This window comes from Onychomys torridus, chromosome 13, assembly GCF_903995425.1.
Source record: "Onychomys torridus chromosome 13, mOncTor1.1, whole genome shotgun sequence".
Classification (NCBI taxonomy): domain Eukaryota; kingdom Metazoa; phylum Chordata; class Mammalia; order Rodentia; family Cricetidae; genus Onychomys; species Onychomys torridus.
Genome location: NC_050455.1, coordinates 55732585 through 55746272, shown reverse-complemented (window position 1 = coordinate 55746272; position 13688 = coordinate 55732585). Strand labels below are relative to the sequence as shown.

Sequence of the window (13688 nt, the reverse complement as noted above, 5' to 3'; positions counted from 1 at the left end):
GTCTCGTGTGCTCATCGTCCTGTGGAGTGATAGGGCTGTGACGTCAGGCGTTCACTGAAGGGGCAGTGTGCAGGAAGCAGTGTTCCCTGGTCTGACTGCCTGCTGGCTGCAGGTCAGCGCTGACTCCAACTGTCTGTCCTCAGTAAGGGCTGTCTTCTCCCAGCACGAAGGGTGGGGCTGCCTCTTCCTGTGTGCTCCTGCCCACATTTTGTTTCTTGTCAGCATCTGGCCCTCCCGTTCTCCACAGCTTCCTTCCAGAGCTATCTCTCACCCTGGACTGTGGCAGTTAATTCAAGTCCTGACTAGTGATTGTTCTGTGTTCTTAGACCTCTGGGGCGGCTCAGTTGTAAATACTAGGTTCCTTCCCTGATGGCACCTGACTGCTTGCTGCAGGCCATCACCCTCCTCACAGAGCCTGACAAAGAGCAGAGCTGTGCGGCCGCGCTTGTTCGTGGGTAGCACTGCCTGTCTCTTCTCACCACTGCGTCTTCTGGTGAGGCCTCTGCTGCTCTGGTGCTCCTGAGAGCTGCCCAGCGGGAGCCTGCTCTGCCTGCCTGCCGTCTCTCGAGCCTGCCGTGCGCTCTTCTGTGCTCTGTGCTTTCCAGCCGTCTGTCTGTCTGTCTGTCATCACCATTGTGACTTTCGGAAGCTTCTTTCTGTCTTTGGAGTAAATTCCATTTTCTCTTACCCTGATTCTTCTCCTTCTGTGGGTCACACAGGCAATTTCTTGTGGGTCATCTTACCCAGAAGAACTATACTGTTTAAAACTTGTTTACTTAGCATGTTATAGCTTTCTTGTGTTAACACACACATAATCTGAAAATTCCACATAAAGCCATTACAGACCAAACAAACATTTGACAGACTTCACATTATTTAACTTCAGTTTGTTAGCCAAATGTACTAGATTATTTTAATGCAGGTTTATTATATACTGTATAAGCATGTCGTCTAACATGCCTGTAAGTCGTTTTCCCAACAAAGATGGTGAAACTAGGAAAATTAATGTGCATTTAAAAATACTGTCATTGGAGACCCACACCCAAACATTAGGCAGAGCTCAGAGAATCTTGCCGAAGATGGGGAGGAAGGACTGTAGGAGCCAGAGGGGTCAAGGACATCACAAGAAAACCCACAGAATCAACTCACCTGAGCTCATAGGGGCTCACAGAGACTGAACCAACAACCAGGGAGACTGCATGGACTAACCTAGCCCTCTGCACACATGTTAGAGTTGTGTACTTTGGTCTTCTTGTGGGACTCCTAACAGTGGGAGCAGGGGCTGTGTCTGAATCTTTTGTCCGAACTTGCAACCCTCTTCTTCATACTGGGCTGCCTCATCCAGCCATAATACAAGAGGGGGGGGGGCGGTGTGTGCTCAGTCTAACTGCAACTTGTTATGCCATGTTTGGTTGACATCCATGGGAGGCCTGCCCTTTCTGAAGGGGGACAGAAGAGGAGTAGATGGGCGTAATATATGAGAGAAGAAGAAGTTTTTAAAAATTAAAAAAAAATACTGTCATTGGGCTGAGTAGTTCAGAGCACTGACTGTCTTCCAGAGGATCCAGGTTCCATTCCCAGCACCCACGCTGAGCTAACAACAATCTGTTACTCCAGTTCCAGGTGTCCAGTGCCGTCTTTGGTCTCTGTTGGCACTGCATGTACATCGTGCACAGAATACATGAAAACAACACATTCATGCACATAAGTAAAATAAGAATTTAAAAATGCTATCATAGTTTGCCATTACCTGATCCATATTATCTACTATTAAGGTGAGCCGTCGCCTGTGGTTACCTGTTTGCTACTAATTCTCTCATCTTAGCTCACAGGGTCAAGATTATGTAGGCTTGTACTTAACACTCAGTGGGGGGATCCTTGCAAACACCTTGGATTATGTTTCAATTAAATCCCTTCCCAGGCTCCTGACGGGTGGGATCCGTGTGGGTTTGGTCTTCCCCAGTGTGACTGGTCAGTTTGAGCATGATTTTGTGTTCATTTGTAGGAGCTGATGTTGCCAATGTCTGCAATGAAGCTGCTTTGATTGCTGCAAGACACCTTTCAGATGCCATTGATGAGAAGCACTTCGAACAAGCGATTGAGCGAGTGATTGGAGGTAGGGCAGTTGAGTATAACCCAGGTCAAAAGGCTAATGATAGTCAACATGTTAGGTGGTATGTGGCTGTAATCCCAGCACTTGGGAGGTGAAGGAGGAGGATCTTAATTTTGAGCCCACTCTAGGGGAAATGGTGAGACCATGTCTTTTTTTTTTTTTTTTTTTTAAAGCTCATAAAAGAAAGTTTTAACCCTTGATTTCTGTTTTGGCAAGATCCACAAAGAAGTATATCCCCACAGCCGTGGGGCTCACCATGCCATCTCCAGGCTTACCTTGTGCTTTCTTGTGTCTGAACCCTTCCCTCTCTGAGGTAGAAAGGAGCTTGCCTGTTGACAGAGCTGTCTCTGTGAACCAAAGCCTCGTGTGCCTTGTAATAATGTGGCATACTGAGAAAGGAAGAGAGCCTGTGGTGAACTGTGGGGAGATGGTTTGTATTTTCAGATAAACAAGGAGGTTAGGGGTTATAGCACAGTGGTGGAGTACCTGCTTGGCATACACAGGCTCCAGGTTCCATCTCCAGCACTACAGAAAGAAAAATCCGCATCCTTAGCCTTAGTTCCTTCTGACCCCGATAGCTTTGTGCAATATATTTGTTTCAGATGAGTTACCTTGAACAAGGCAGAACACTTGAAAGATGGTGTGATGGTGTGCCTACCACAGAATATGCACCATCAGCATTTGTAATTATAGATCATGATACAGAATGAGGCCTGGAGCCAACCTCTCTGCAGGCTGGGAAAAAGCTGAAATTACAGATCTTTGAACTCTGCAGTTGGCATTGAATTCTTTGTTTGTTTTTTTCAAGACAGGGTTTCTCTGTCTAGCTTTGGCTGTCCTGAAAGTCAGTCTATAGACCAGGCTGGCCTCAGACTTACAGAGATCCACCTGCTTCTGCCTCCTGAGTGCTAGGATTAAAGGCATGTGCCACCACCTCCTGGAGACATTGAACTCTTAACACGGGTCTTTTGGACAGTGAGTCTGGGAGCGACTCCTTTATGTCTTAAGCTTTCTGGCCTGTGTGACGGCTTGCCAGCTCTGAGTAGGAATCTTTGACTAGCGTGCTACTTTCCTGTCGTCTGCCTCCCACTGGCAGTAGACAACAAGCATCCTTGTTGTCTCAGGACTTGATGGTTCTGAATAACAAAACCAAGCAGAGGACCCTTCCAGACTTCTCTCTCTCTGAGTTTCATGTTTCACATGACCTAAATGCTGAATTACATTTACATTTCTGTTGATTTCCCAAAAAAAGGTATGTGGCTTAAAACAGCGGAAGGTGAGGATAGAAGCCTGGGCGGAGATGAGAAGTACACATTTTTGTTGGAGTTATATTTCAGGATATATTTCAGACTTGGCCCTTTATTCTGATTTTGGTTAAGAAGTTTAGGCAGGTTAGTTGTTAAATTACGTCTTAGGGAATGAGGTGTGTAGCATTGTATCACTGTTTTTAATGTCACTGTCACTAAAACAGTGGTTTGGGATTTTTGTTGTTATTAGGCTTGGAGAAAAAAACCCAAGTTCTTCAGCCTGAGGAGAAGAAGACAGTAGCTTACCATGAAGCAGGCCATGCGGTCGCCGGCTGGTATCTGGAGCATGCAGACCCTCTCTTAAAGGTGCCACAGAATGTGCTGCAGTAGGCAGACAGCTTAGTATTCGAGCAGTGACTGAAGGGAGTTAGACTCACTCAGGGACTGCAGACACAGTGCTCCTTTGGAGGGGTGTAGCAGAAACTAGTGATGCCTGAGGGGAATGCTTAGGGCACACACACCCTCCTGTGGATACAGCACGACTCGTGACAGAAACTTTTCTCTGTTTGCCACCCTGGAGATCGAACCTAGGACCTCATTCATACATGCTGGATAAGTCCTCTACCACTGAGCTATACCCTCAACCCCTTTTTCATTTTATTTTTCAACTATATGTGATGTATATGTGTGTATGTGTTCAGGTATGGGCACACATATACCTGCTCACAGGTGTGTGCTTGAATGTAAAAGGCAGAGGGCAGTGCTGAGTCTCTCTATTGCTCTCCACATTATCTACCATTACCATTATCATTATCAAGATGGCTTCTCACTGATCTGGAGCTTGCTGATTTGGCAAGACTAGGTGTCAGCAAGTCCTGGGGACCCTCCTGTCTCTGCCTTCTAAATGTTAGGATTACAGGCACCTAGCTTCTTCATAGCCAGGCTCTTCAGGCTCTGCACACAGGTCCTAACGCTGCACAGCAAGTCCTTTACTGACTGAACCTTCTCCCCACTTCCTTTACTTTTTATGTTGCGGTGGAGTCTCACAGTGGAGCTCCATTGCTCAGGTCAGCACAGAAGATAAGAGTCAGCTGCCCTGAGATGTCAACTGGAGAGAGGAGTCTGTCCTACAGGGTGACATTCACATACACATAGAATTCCTGAGGAGTCTACAGAGAGGCCACTAGAACTAATGAATTAGCAGATGGACCGAATCCAGGGCTAATAGTCAAAGATCAGTGGGATCTCTGTATTTGTTGCTGCATAAGTGGACAATGAAATTTTTCACATTTTTAGTTTTTTAGAAATGCAAAGTTAAAAATTCTATTGTAGCCAGGTGTGGTAGCCATACTTTAATCCTAGCATGTGGATGCAGATAGGTCAATCTCTGTTAACTTGAGGTGAGCCTGATCTATGTAGTAGGTTCCAAGCCAGCCATAAGTTGCATAGTGAGACCCTATCTCAAAAAAGGGAAAAAAAAGTTTCAATTGCATTTTCAATAGACGCTCAACACATAAAGTACAAATTTAAGAAAGTATCAAGGGACTTATAATTGAAATAAGGAATAAATAAAAGTGCATTCTGTTTGTGGAATCTTATGCCATTTCTTCCCAAAGTGATCTATAGCTTCATTGCAAGTTGTTATGATTATAGCAGACATTGTTTTGCAGAACCTAGGGCCTCATACACACTAGGCAAACACTCTCAGCTCAGGTAGGCTTTTTTTAGTGCTTGTTGTGAAGCTGAACGTAAAGTTTTCTGGAAAAACAGAACAGTGGAGCAGGGAGGTGGTGGAACACTGTCTGACTTCCCTATTGCTCTGCTGCAGTGAAGTCTGCAGCACTGCTGAGGGACTGGTGAGGCCAGCAGGCAGCAGACCACACTCCTAGCAAGTCCCAAGGTGGGAAGCTGGTGATGGTGTGTGCTTGTACTAGCACCTGGGCAGGTGCAGGAAGATGGAGAGACTATGGTGGGCCTGGGCTTCGTGAGACTCCATCTTCATAAAGTCAAAGGGAGGAGGCTAGGAAGGATTGTCTTCTCAACATGTGATTCTGATAACTGCATTCATATGAAAAAGGTGAACATGGATCCTTGCATTATATGCCAAAAAATGAAGATATTAGAAAACTAAAGTTTAAAGTGATAAAAGTTCCCCCCAAAAAATGTAGTTAAAACCTTCTGTGGCCTTGAATATGCAAAATTTTCCTTAGAACACAAAAATTATGAACTGAACAAGAAAAAGTTGATGAATGGGTGGACAGCATGGATCAGTAGGTAAAGGTGTTTACTATTGTCCCTGACAATTTGAGTTCAATCCCAGGATCCATGTGGTGGAATAAGAGAACTTATTCTCACATGTGCACAATCAATCAATCAATCAAAGAGTTGAGCGAGGCAGTGGTGGCACACGCCTTTAATCCCAGCACTTGGGAGGCAGAGGCAGGCGGATCTCTGTGAATTTGAGGCCAGCCTGGTCTACAGAGCGAGATCCAGGACAGCCAGGGTTTTACAAAGGAACCCTGCCTCAAAAAGCGCCCCCCCCAAAAAAAAAGTTGGTAAATAAAACCTTATTGAAATTTAAAACCTAGTCTTCGAGGTTAGACATGGTATCACATACCTGTAATGTCAGCACTTGAGAGGCAGAGGCAAGAGGATTGTAAATTGGGCCAGTCTGGGCTACATAAAGAAACAAGCACTAACTGGAGAAGGTAACTCAGTGGCAGAGCTCTTGACCAGCATGCCATAATAGTGAACCCAGCTAGGCAACATAATAAGACCTTGGCTCAAAAGTAAAAACCAAACCAAAACCCCACAAAACCAAAACCCAGCACCCTTGTCTTTGAGAAATACCACTAAGAAGATATGAAAGCATGGGGTAGACACATGGTGGCACACTCAGGAAATGAAGGCTGGAAGACCAGAAGTTTCAGGCCAGCCTGGCTATATAGTGACGGTCTGTCTCAAAAATGCAATCATTTTAAAGTGGGGGAGGAGAAAAGGGCACATTCTGAAAATGTTTGTAGTGTGTGACAAAGGGTTTATATCTGAAAAAAAAAAATCTTAAACTCAACACAGTAAAACAGTGGGCAGGATTTGCATATATACTTCGTAAACTAAGGCATAGGAACAGGCAGAACCAGGGAATTGCAGAGGACACAGAGACACCCGGGCCACTTAGAGTGGTTAGAATTAGCAGGGTAGCGATGCTAAGGATGCCTGCACTGCTGATAGGAGGCAGTGGCTCCTCGTAAAAGGGATCAAGGACTCGATCCGCATCCAGAATGGGTGAGAATGGATTGTGCACAAGGATTTTTGTGCTGTTTTTGTGCGTAGTGGGCTCATGCCTGCAATCCCAGTACTTCAGAGGCTGGAGCAGTAGGATGAACATGAATGAGTTCAAGGCCAGCTTGGACAAGTGTGAGACCTTGTCTCAAACAACAACAAAAATGGATGTTTTTTTTATAGCAGAGGCTTGTTGTAAAGCAGGCAAAATTAATAAGCAGGCTGTTAGTACACACAGCAGTGTAGATGAATCTCAAAACCAGGCTGGAAGCAGACACAAGGCACACACTGAGGGGTGGCACTTAGACACCACTCTAGAAGGGTGAACTTGCCTGTGGTGAGCATGCATGCAGTTGCCAGGGGCTGTCTGTGCATGGCAGCTTGGGGGCATGGCGGCAGCATTTTATATCTTAGTTGTGGTTAGAAGTTGTTTATAAAACTCACTGTTTTATGGGGTTGCAGAGGTGACTCAGTGGTTAAGAGCACTGACTGCTCTTCCAGAGGATCTTGGTTCAATTCCCAACACCCACATGGCAGCTCATAACTGTTAACTCCAGGCCCAGGATGTATACACAGTATACAGACACACGCGTAGGCAGAACAACCATAAAATAAAAATAAATATAAAATTAAAAAATGATTTATTTTAAAAAACCCTCACTGGGGGTGGGGATTTAGCTCAGTGGTGGAGTGTTTGCCTAGCAAGCGCAAGGCCCTGGGTTCAATCCTCAATTCAAAAAAAAAAACAAAAAAACAAAAAAAAAAAACCACCTCACTGTATTATACTTAAAGTGGGTAGACTTTCTATATTAGTTTGTAAAGAGAAAGGAAATTGCCTAGTTTCATAAAAGGGACCTGGAAGGAAGGACAATGAAAGCTCTTGAGCACCTTGGCCCACTGTCCCCTCGTCCTCTGAGGAACAAGTGGCTATGCCAGAGTTGAGTCGGCTCTGTGGTCTGCCAGAGGGGACCCCAGCCAGCAGCCGTGAGGACTCCTTTCCCAAGAGACTGATTTCAGGTTGCTTTTATGGAAGGGCAGAGATGCTTTCTGGAACTCTGAGGTGAGGGAGTTTCCCTCTTGGTCCTTGCTGGATCTGGTGGCACTGAGGCTGGTGTGCAGCCTAGCATTGTGCTTCCTTCTCCTCAGGGAGTTTCCTTGTAGACCGTCCCTGATCAGGTCTGCACCGGGAGTGAGACCTTCACCGCTATGTGCCTCCTTCCCCCCAGGTGTCCATCATCCCACGTGGTAAGGGACTGGGCTATGCTCAGTACTTGCCAAAGGAGCAGTATCTGTACACGAAGGAGCAGCTGCTGGACAGGATGTGTATGACTCTGGGTGGCCGAGTCTCCGAAGAGATCTTCTTTGGAAGAATTACAACCGGTGCCCAGGATGACTTGAGGAAGGTTACCCAGAGTGCCTATGCCCAGGTGAGTCTGGACCTGGGCTTCTGCATCCCTGCCTTATTAGCCTGGAAAAAAAACCTAAAAAAAATCCATTTTAATTTAAAAAAAAAAAAACTTTCTGGGAGGTAGTAGCACCTTTTAATCCCAGCACTCAGGAGGCAGAGGCAGATGGATCTCTTAAGTTCAAGGCCAGCATGATCTACAGAATGAGTTCCAGGACAGCCAGGGCAACACAGAGGAAACTATCTCAAAAAAACAAAAACAAGGGTTGGGGATTTAGCTCAGTGGTAGAGCACTTGCCTAGCAAGCACAAGGCCCTGGGTTTGATCCTCAGCTCAAAAACAACAACAACAACAACAACAACAATAAAAAAGTGTATTGCAGTCTTCAGAGTTTTTCCTAAGAATCCTATATGAAATGCTCATATTTAAGCAGAAGTTTCTATCCTGCCAGCAACTCCCAAATACTGGGCAGCCACTTCCCAAATAATTGACTCGGAGGCTTAATAATACTTATAAATCCTCGGCCGGTAGCTCAGGCTTGTTACTAACTAGCTCTTACTTAAATTAACCCATAGTTCTTATCTATGTTTAACCACATGGCTTGGTACGTTTTCCCAGTGCAGCATTCTCTTCTTGCTTCCTCTGCATCAGGCTGGCGGCTCCTTGTTTCTGTCCTTTCTCTTCCCAGCATTCTTAGTTTGGTTGCCCCACCCATACTTCCTGCTTGGCTATCAGCTAATCAGCTTTATTATTAACAATGAGAATAATACATGTTCATAGTGTGCAAAAAGATTGTTCCACAGCACTTACAGGTAGAGTTTAAAGTTTGTTTTTCAGAGTTTTTACTTTTTAAGACAGGGTCTCTTGTAGCTCAGGCTGACCGTGAATTTTCAATCCTCCCAAGTGTTGGGATTTCAATATATGCCGCAGTGCCCAGCTGTAAAGTTTGATTTTTAAAAATGATTTATTTTGTTATTTAATTTATATGAATGCTTTGGCTTTGTGTGCGTATGTGTACCACATGTGTGCCTAGTGCTCTTGGAGGCCAGAGGAGTGCACCCCTAGAACTGGACTTCAGTTGATTGTGAGCTGCCATATGGATGCTGGCAACAAACCTGGGTGCTCTAGAAGCCCTAAGGGTTAATGTTTAAGCTCCGTGTCCCACAGCAGTTGACAGCTGAACTCGGGATCTCCCACGACCTGTCCTTTGCCACCCCTCTAGCAGCAGCTCTCTCCTGACTGTAACCATTCCTGTGTTTCCTTCGGCTTCTACCACCGGTTTCCCCAACATGAACCACCTCTGTGGGACCTGCTCTCCATCCAGGCAGCCTTTGCCTGTCTTCAAGTCTTGTTTTGAAATTGATAGTTTCTAACTAGAGCTTTATTTTGTTTTGTTTTGTTTTTCAAGACAGGGTTTCTCTGTGTAACAGTCTTGATTGTCCTGGATCTCGCTCTGTAGCCCAGGCTGGCCTCGAACTCACTGAGATCCGCCTGCCTCTGCCTCCCGGGTGCTGGGGTTAAAGGTGTGCGCCCCCACCGCCAGCTCTAGTTCAGTCTTTGAGGTGTTTTTCCTGCAGTGTGTAGTCTTTCCCTGTCTTCTAGCACCCGGATTCCTTCTGTGTCTGACTCATGGAGTTCTTCTATTCGGTTTCCTCCTGTAAGCTTCATTTCTGGAACAGTGGGTCACAGTTTCCTGTCCTACAGGCTGTGTTTCCATCTTGTTTTCCTCTCTGGAATCATCATTCTGCCTCTCATTTCTTTTTCTCACAGTGACTTCACATTTATCTTTCTGATCTCAGGAGTGGGGAGGGCTGGGACGTGGTGATGTGGGAAACCTCTGCTTCCCACTCTCTTGTCTCTGATGCTGCTCCCCTCCCCTCCCCCCCCAAGGTTCTTTCATTTTTACTTTCTGTGTATGGGCCTTATGCCTGCATGTATGTCTGTGTACTGTGTACATGCTTGGTACCTGCACAGGCCAGAAGAGAGCATCGGAACTCTGAGAACTGGAGTTACAGAGGGTTGTGAGCCTCCATTTGGTGCTAGGAGCTGAACCCAGGCCCTCTGAAGAGTGTGCAGTGCTCTTAACCACTGAGCATCTCTCCAGTCTTGGGCCTTCTCTTTTCAAGTCAGTGTGGATGTTCCTTCCAGAAGCTTCTCAGCTGTGCTGTCTGGTTTGGGAGCCTCACACGAGTCACAGTACACCTGTCACTTCACAGTGTCGTTGGCTCCATGGACACAGTTGTGAAAAAAATGCAGTTGTCATCCTGTGTCACACGTTCTCAGGCTTAGCCTGTCTTCTCACAGGGAGAACTTGTTGGCAGTTTGATCTTATCAAGTGCTTTTTTGTTCGTTCGTTTGTTTGTTTCTTGAGACAGGGCTTCTCTGTGTTGCCCTGGCTGTCCTGGGACTGGCTTTGTAGACAAGGCTGGCCCCCAGCATAGAGATCCCCCTGCCCCGGGCGTGCGCCACCACAGCCAGCAGTATCAGGTGCTTCTTGCTTCTTCACACCCTCCACAAGCGCTGTAGTTTGCCCACTGTCTGTCCACTCGCTTCGTCCTGATTATGCTCCTAAATCACACTGCTACTCTTGGCCACCGTCTACAGAGTGTCTGTCCACTTGGACAGCCCCTGGCCTCATGAGTCTCGCCTTCTTTTCCAGATTGTTCAGTTCGGCATGAACGAGAAGGTGGGGCAGATCTCCTTTGACCTTCCCCGCCAGGGAGACATGGTCCTAGAGAAGCCTTACAGCGAGGCCACTGCCAGGTTGATAGACGACCAAGTGAGGATCCTCATTAATGACGCCTACAAAAGAACTGTGGCTCTTCTCACAGAGAAAAAGGCTGACGTGGAGAAGGTAGCTGCCAGTGTGTGTGTGTGTGTGTGTGTGTGTGTGTGTGTGTGTGTGTGTGTATATAAGTGTCAATCAGACGATAATTCTGTGGAGTTGGTTCTCTCCTTCCACGTTTATGTGGGTTCCAGGGATTAACTTTAGGTTGTCAGGTTTGCTCAGCAAGTGCCTTTACCTGCTGAGCCTCCTTGCCAGCCTCATTGGTTTTTTGAGACAGGATTTTGCTGTGTAACCCTGGCTGGCCTGGAACTCATTCTGTAGAGCAGGCTGGTCCCAACCTTGCTGTGGGATTCCCCTGCCTCTGCCTCCTGAGTACTGGAATTACAGGGGTGAGTCACTGTGTCTGGCTTTCTCAGATAATCTAGTTGGTGTCTAGACTCAAGAATCCCTTCCTTCCGACTACCTGCTGTGCTTTTTCACTCCGGGGTGGAGTGTCTTCCCGTGCCTAGGGAACAGAAGCAGGCACTCTTCTGGTTCCTGTGTTAGCTGCGGAAAGTCTGTAAAGGAGCAAAGGAAAATGTTAGGGCCAGCCTCACTCCAGGGAAAGACTTGCCAGAACTCCCAGGAAAGGAGTAGTTAAAAATAAGGAGAAGCTGCCAAAATTGAGTAGTCCTGTGCTGGCAGAGAGGATGCCGACACCATAGACGAGTGAGGGAAGTGGGGGTGCACTTCTCTCACCCCTGCCTAAATTACGTGTACTCGGTGTATACCAAAAAAACATTTGCTGGAAGAAAAAATGTGTAAGGATCGTGACACTGTGGAGGCCAGAAGTACTTTCTGACCAGCGGAGAAAAGGAAGCAGATGAAGGGTGTTGAGCCAATCAGGGGACCAGTCTGCTGAGAGGCGAGGGGTTGAAGACTTTGCCCAGGGCCTCAGTTTACACACCTGTGGAGTGAGGACCTGGGCAGGTTGTCTGAGGCCCTTCACAGTCCCAGCTAAGCTGGCAACCTCCTGAGGTCCCTGTGTCGGTACCCCCTCTACAGTGCAGAAACGGTGCAGAGAGGGGCCTGTGCTGGCCGAAGGTCCAGAGCTCGTGAGTGCAGAGGCAGTGTCGTGCTGTGGCCATGATGGCTGGGCATAGTTTCCAAGCACTTGGGGCCAGTCTGAGAGGTGCCACAGTGTGGCACGCTGGTGTGAACGTGCTCGGTTTGTATGAGCGGATGTCCACGGTAAGACTTGAGAGTTCAGTGTTTACCCATGACTACACCGGGTGCTTGCATCAGAGGTGGCCTTAGAAGGAATCCTAAAGCTTTTTCTCCTGAGCTTCCATTCAAATTAGTTATGAGAAATGCACTCGGTCAGTTTTGCTTATATAAGGATTTCAGATAAGGAGCAGCCCAGGGTGATGGCCTCCCGGATAGCACAGTCTGCTCTTCCCTCCTGAAAGCAAACGTGGCCATTTATGTTTTACTTACTTTCATAGAAGTCTGTGCATTCTTTTATTACAACTACATAATCCTTCCTTGTGTAGATGTGCCAAAGTGTGTTTGCCTGTGAAGGACATTTGTGACTTCTGTATACTGCACATCTTACTCTAAAAAAATCATGTGACCTTATTACCTTATTTATAAGACATGCTCAGTTGTCTTAGATTCTTTTTTTTTTTTTTTAAATTTGGTTTTTCAAGACAGGGTTTCTCTGTGTATCTTTGGCTGTCCTAGATAGCTCTGTAAACCAGGCTGGACTCACAGAGATCTGCCTGCCTCTGACTCCCAAGTGCTTGGATTAAAGGGTGCACCACCACCGACTGGCCTGTGTTTTATTTTGTAATACTAAAGTCTTTTAATGTGTATGAGTGTTTGCCTGAATGAAGGATGTGCACAATGTGTGTGTCTGGCATTCTCAAAGACCGGAAGAAGGAATTAGATTCTTTAGAGTTACAAGATGGTAGTGAGCTGGGAACTGAACCTAGGTCCTCTGCAAGAGCAGCAAGTGCTCTCAATCGCTGAGTTATCTCCCAAACCTCTTAGGTTTTTATTAGAATGAAGTCAGCTGTAAGTAAAAAATCTTAACTTTTGAGTAGATTTTGCTAAGTGAGTTTTAATGGAAACTGCTTGTATTTCAGGTTGCTCTTTTACTGTTAGAAAAGGAAGTACTAGATAAGAATGATATGGTTGAACTTCTGGGCCCCAGACCATTTACAGAAAAATCCACCTATGAAGAATTTGTGGAAGGCACTGGCAGCTTGGATGAGGACACTTCGCTTCCTGAGGGCCTGCAGGATTGGAACAAGGAGCGGGAGAAGGAGGAGAAGAAGGAGAAGGAGGAGCCCCTGAACGAGAAGGTTGTCAGCTAGGCCCAGGGCTGGAGGCCCCGGACCTTGTCCTCCCGAGCTTTGCAGTTTCAGCAGCCGCTGAGGTGCAAACAAAGCCAGCTGCTGGCTCAGCCCAGCTGAGCAGAGGGCCTCCACTGCAGCTGCGGGAGTGCCAGCCGCTGCCCGGGGCTCTGACGGGGACTCTCCTGCCCCCCAGCCTTGGCCTCACGAACGGTGGCTGGAACAGGAGCCAGCACCACCTGCCAAGGCTGTCCTGTGGAATCCTCTGCTCTGCTGTGCTCTCCGTTCCTCCTCCGATAGCTCTGCAGAAGTGCTGTGGGAAACTCAGCTGGAATCCCGAGAAGAAGATTTTGATTCAAGCAAATATTTTAAAATTTGAATTCAGATCACTTGTTGCTGTTTTAATGGAATGGTTTTCTAGAGAACTGTAACATATTTAAAAACATGAATGTATTGTGTAAATATGGATTCTTTACAGCAAAAATAAAAGGTGGACATTGTACTTTTTCCTGAACAT

The 13688-nt window shown here is 46.6% G+C and overlaps 1 protein-coding gene across 2 annotated transcripts in view; it reads left to right on the top strand.

Moving 5' to 3' along the window:
- Afg3l2 (AFG3 like matrix AAA peptidase subunit 2) overlaps positions 1–13688 on the top strand; it is a 42684-nt gene extending 28996 nt beyond the window's left edge. Inside the window, exons 13-17 of one of the 2 annotated variants that reach the window (XM_036204408.1) lie at positions 2006–2116; positions 3611–3726; positions 7869–8069; positions 10707–10901; positions 12962–13688. In XM_036204408.1, the coding sequence (XP_036060301.1) occupies positions 2006–2116; positions 3611–3726; positions 7869–8069; positions 10707–10901; positions 12962–13192 (854 nt within the window). In that variant the 3' untranslated portion in view covers positions 13193–13688. The remainder of the gene's footprint in view (positions 1–2005; positions 2117–3610; positions 3727–7868; positions 8070–10706; positions 10902–12961) is intronic. The other variant, XM_036204409.1, reaches the window with a different exon arrangement.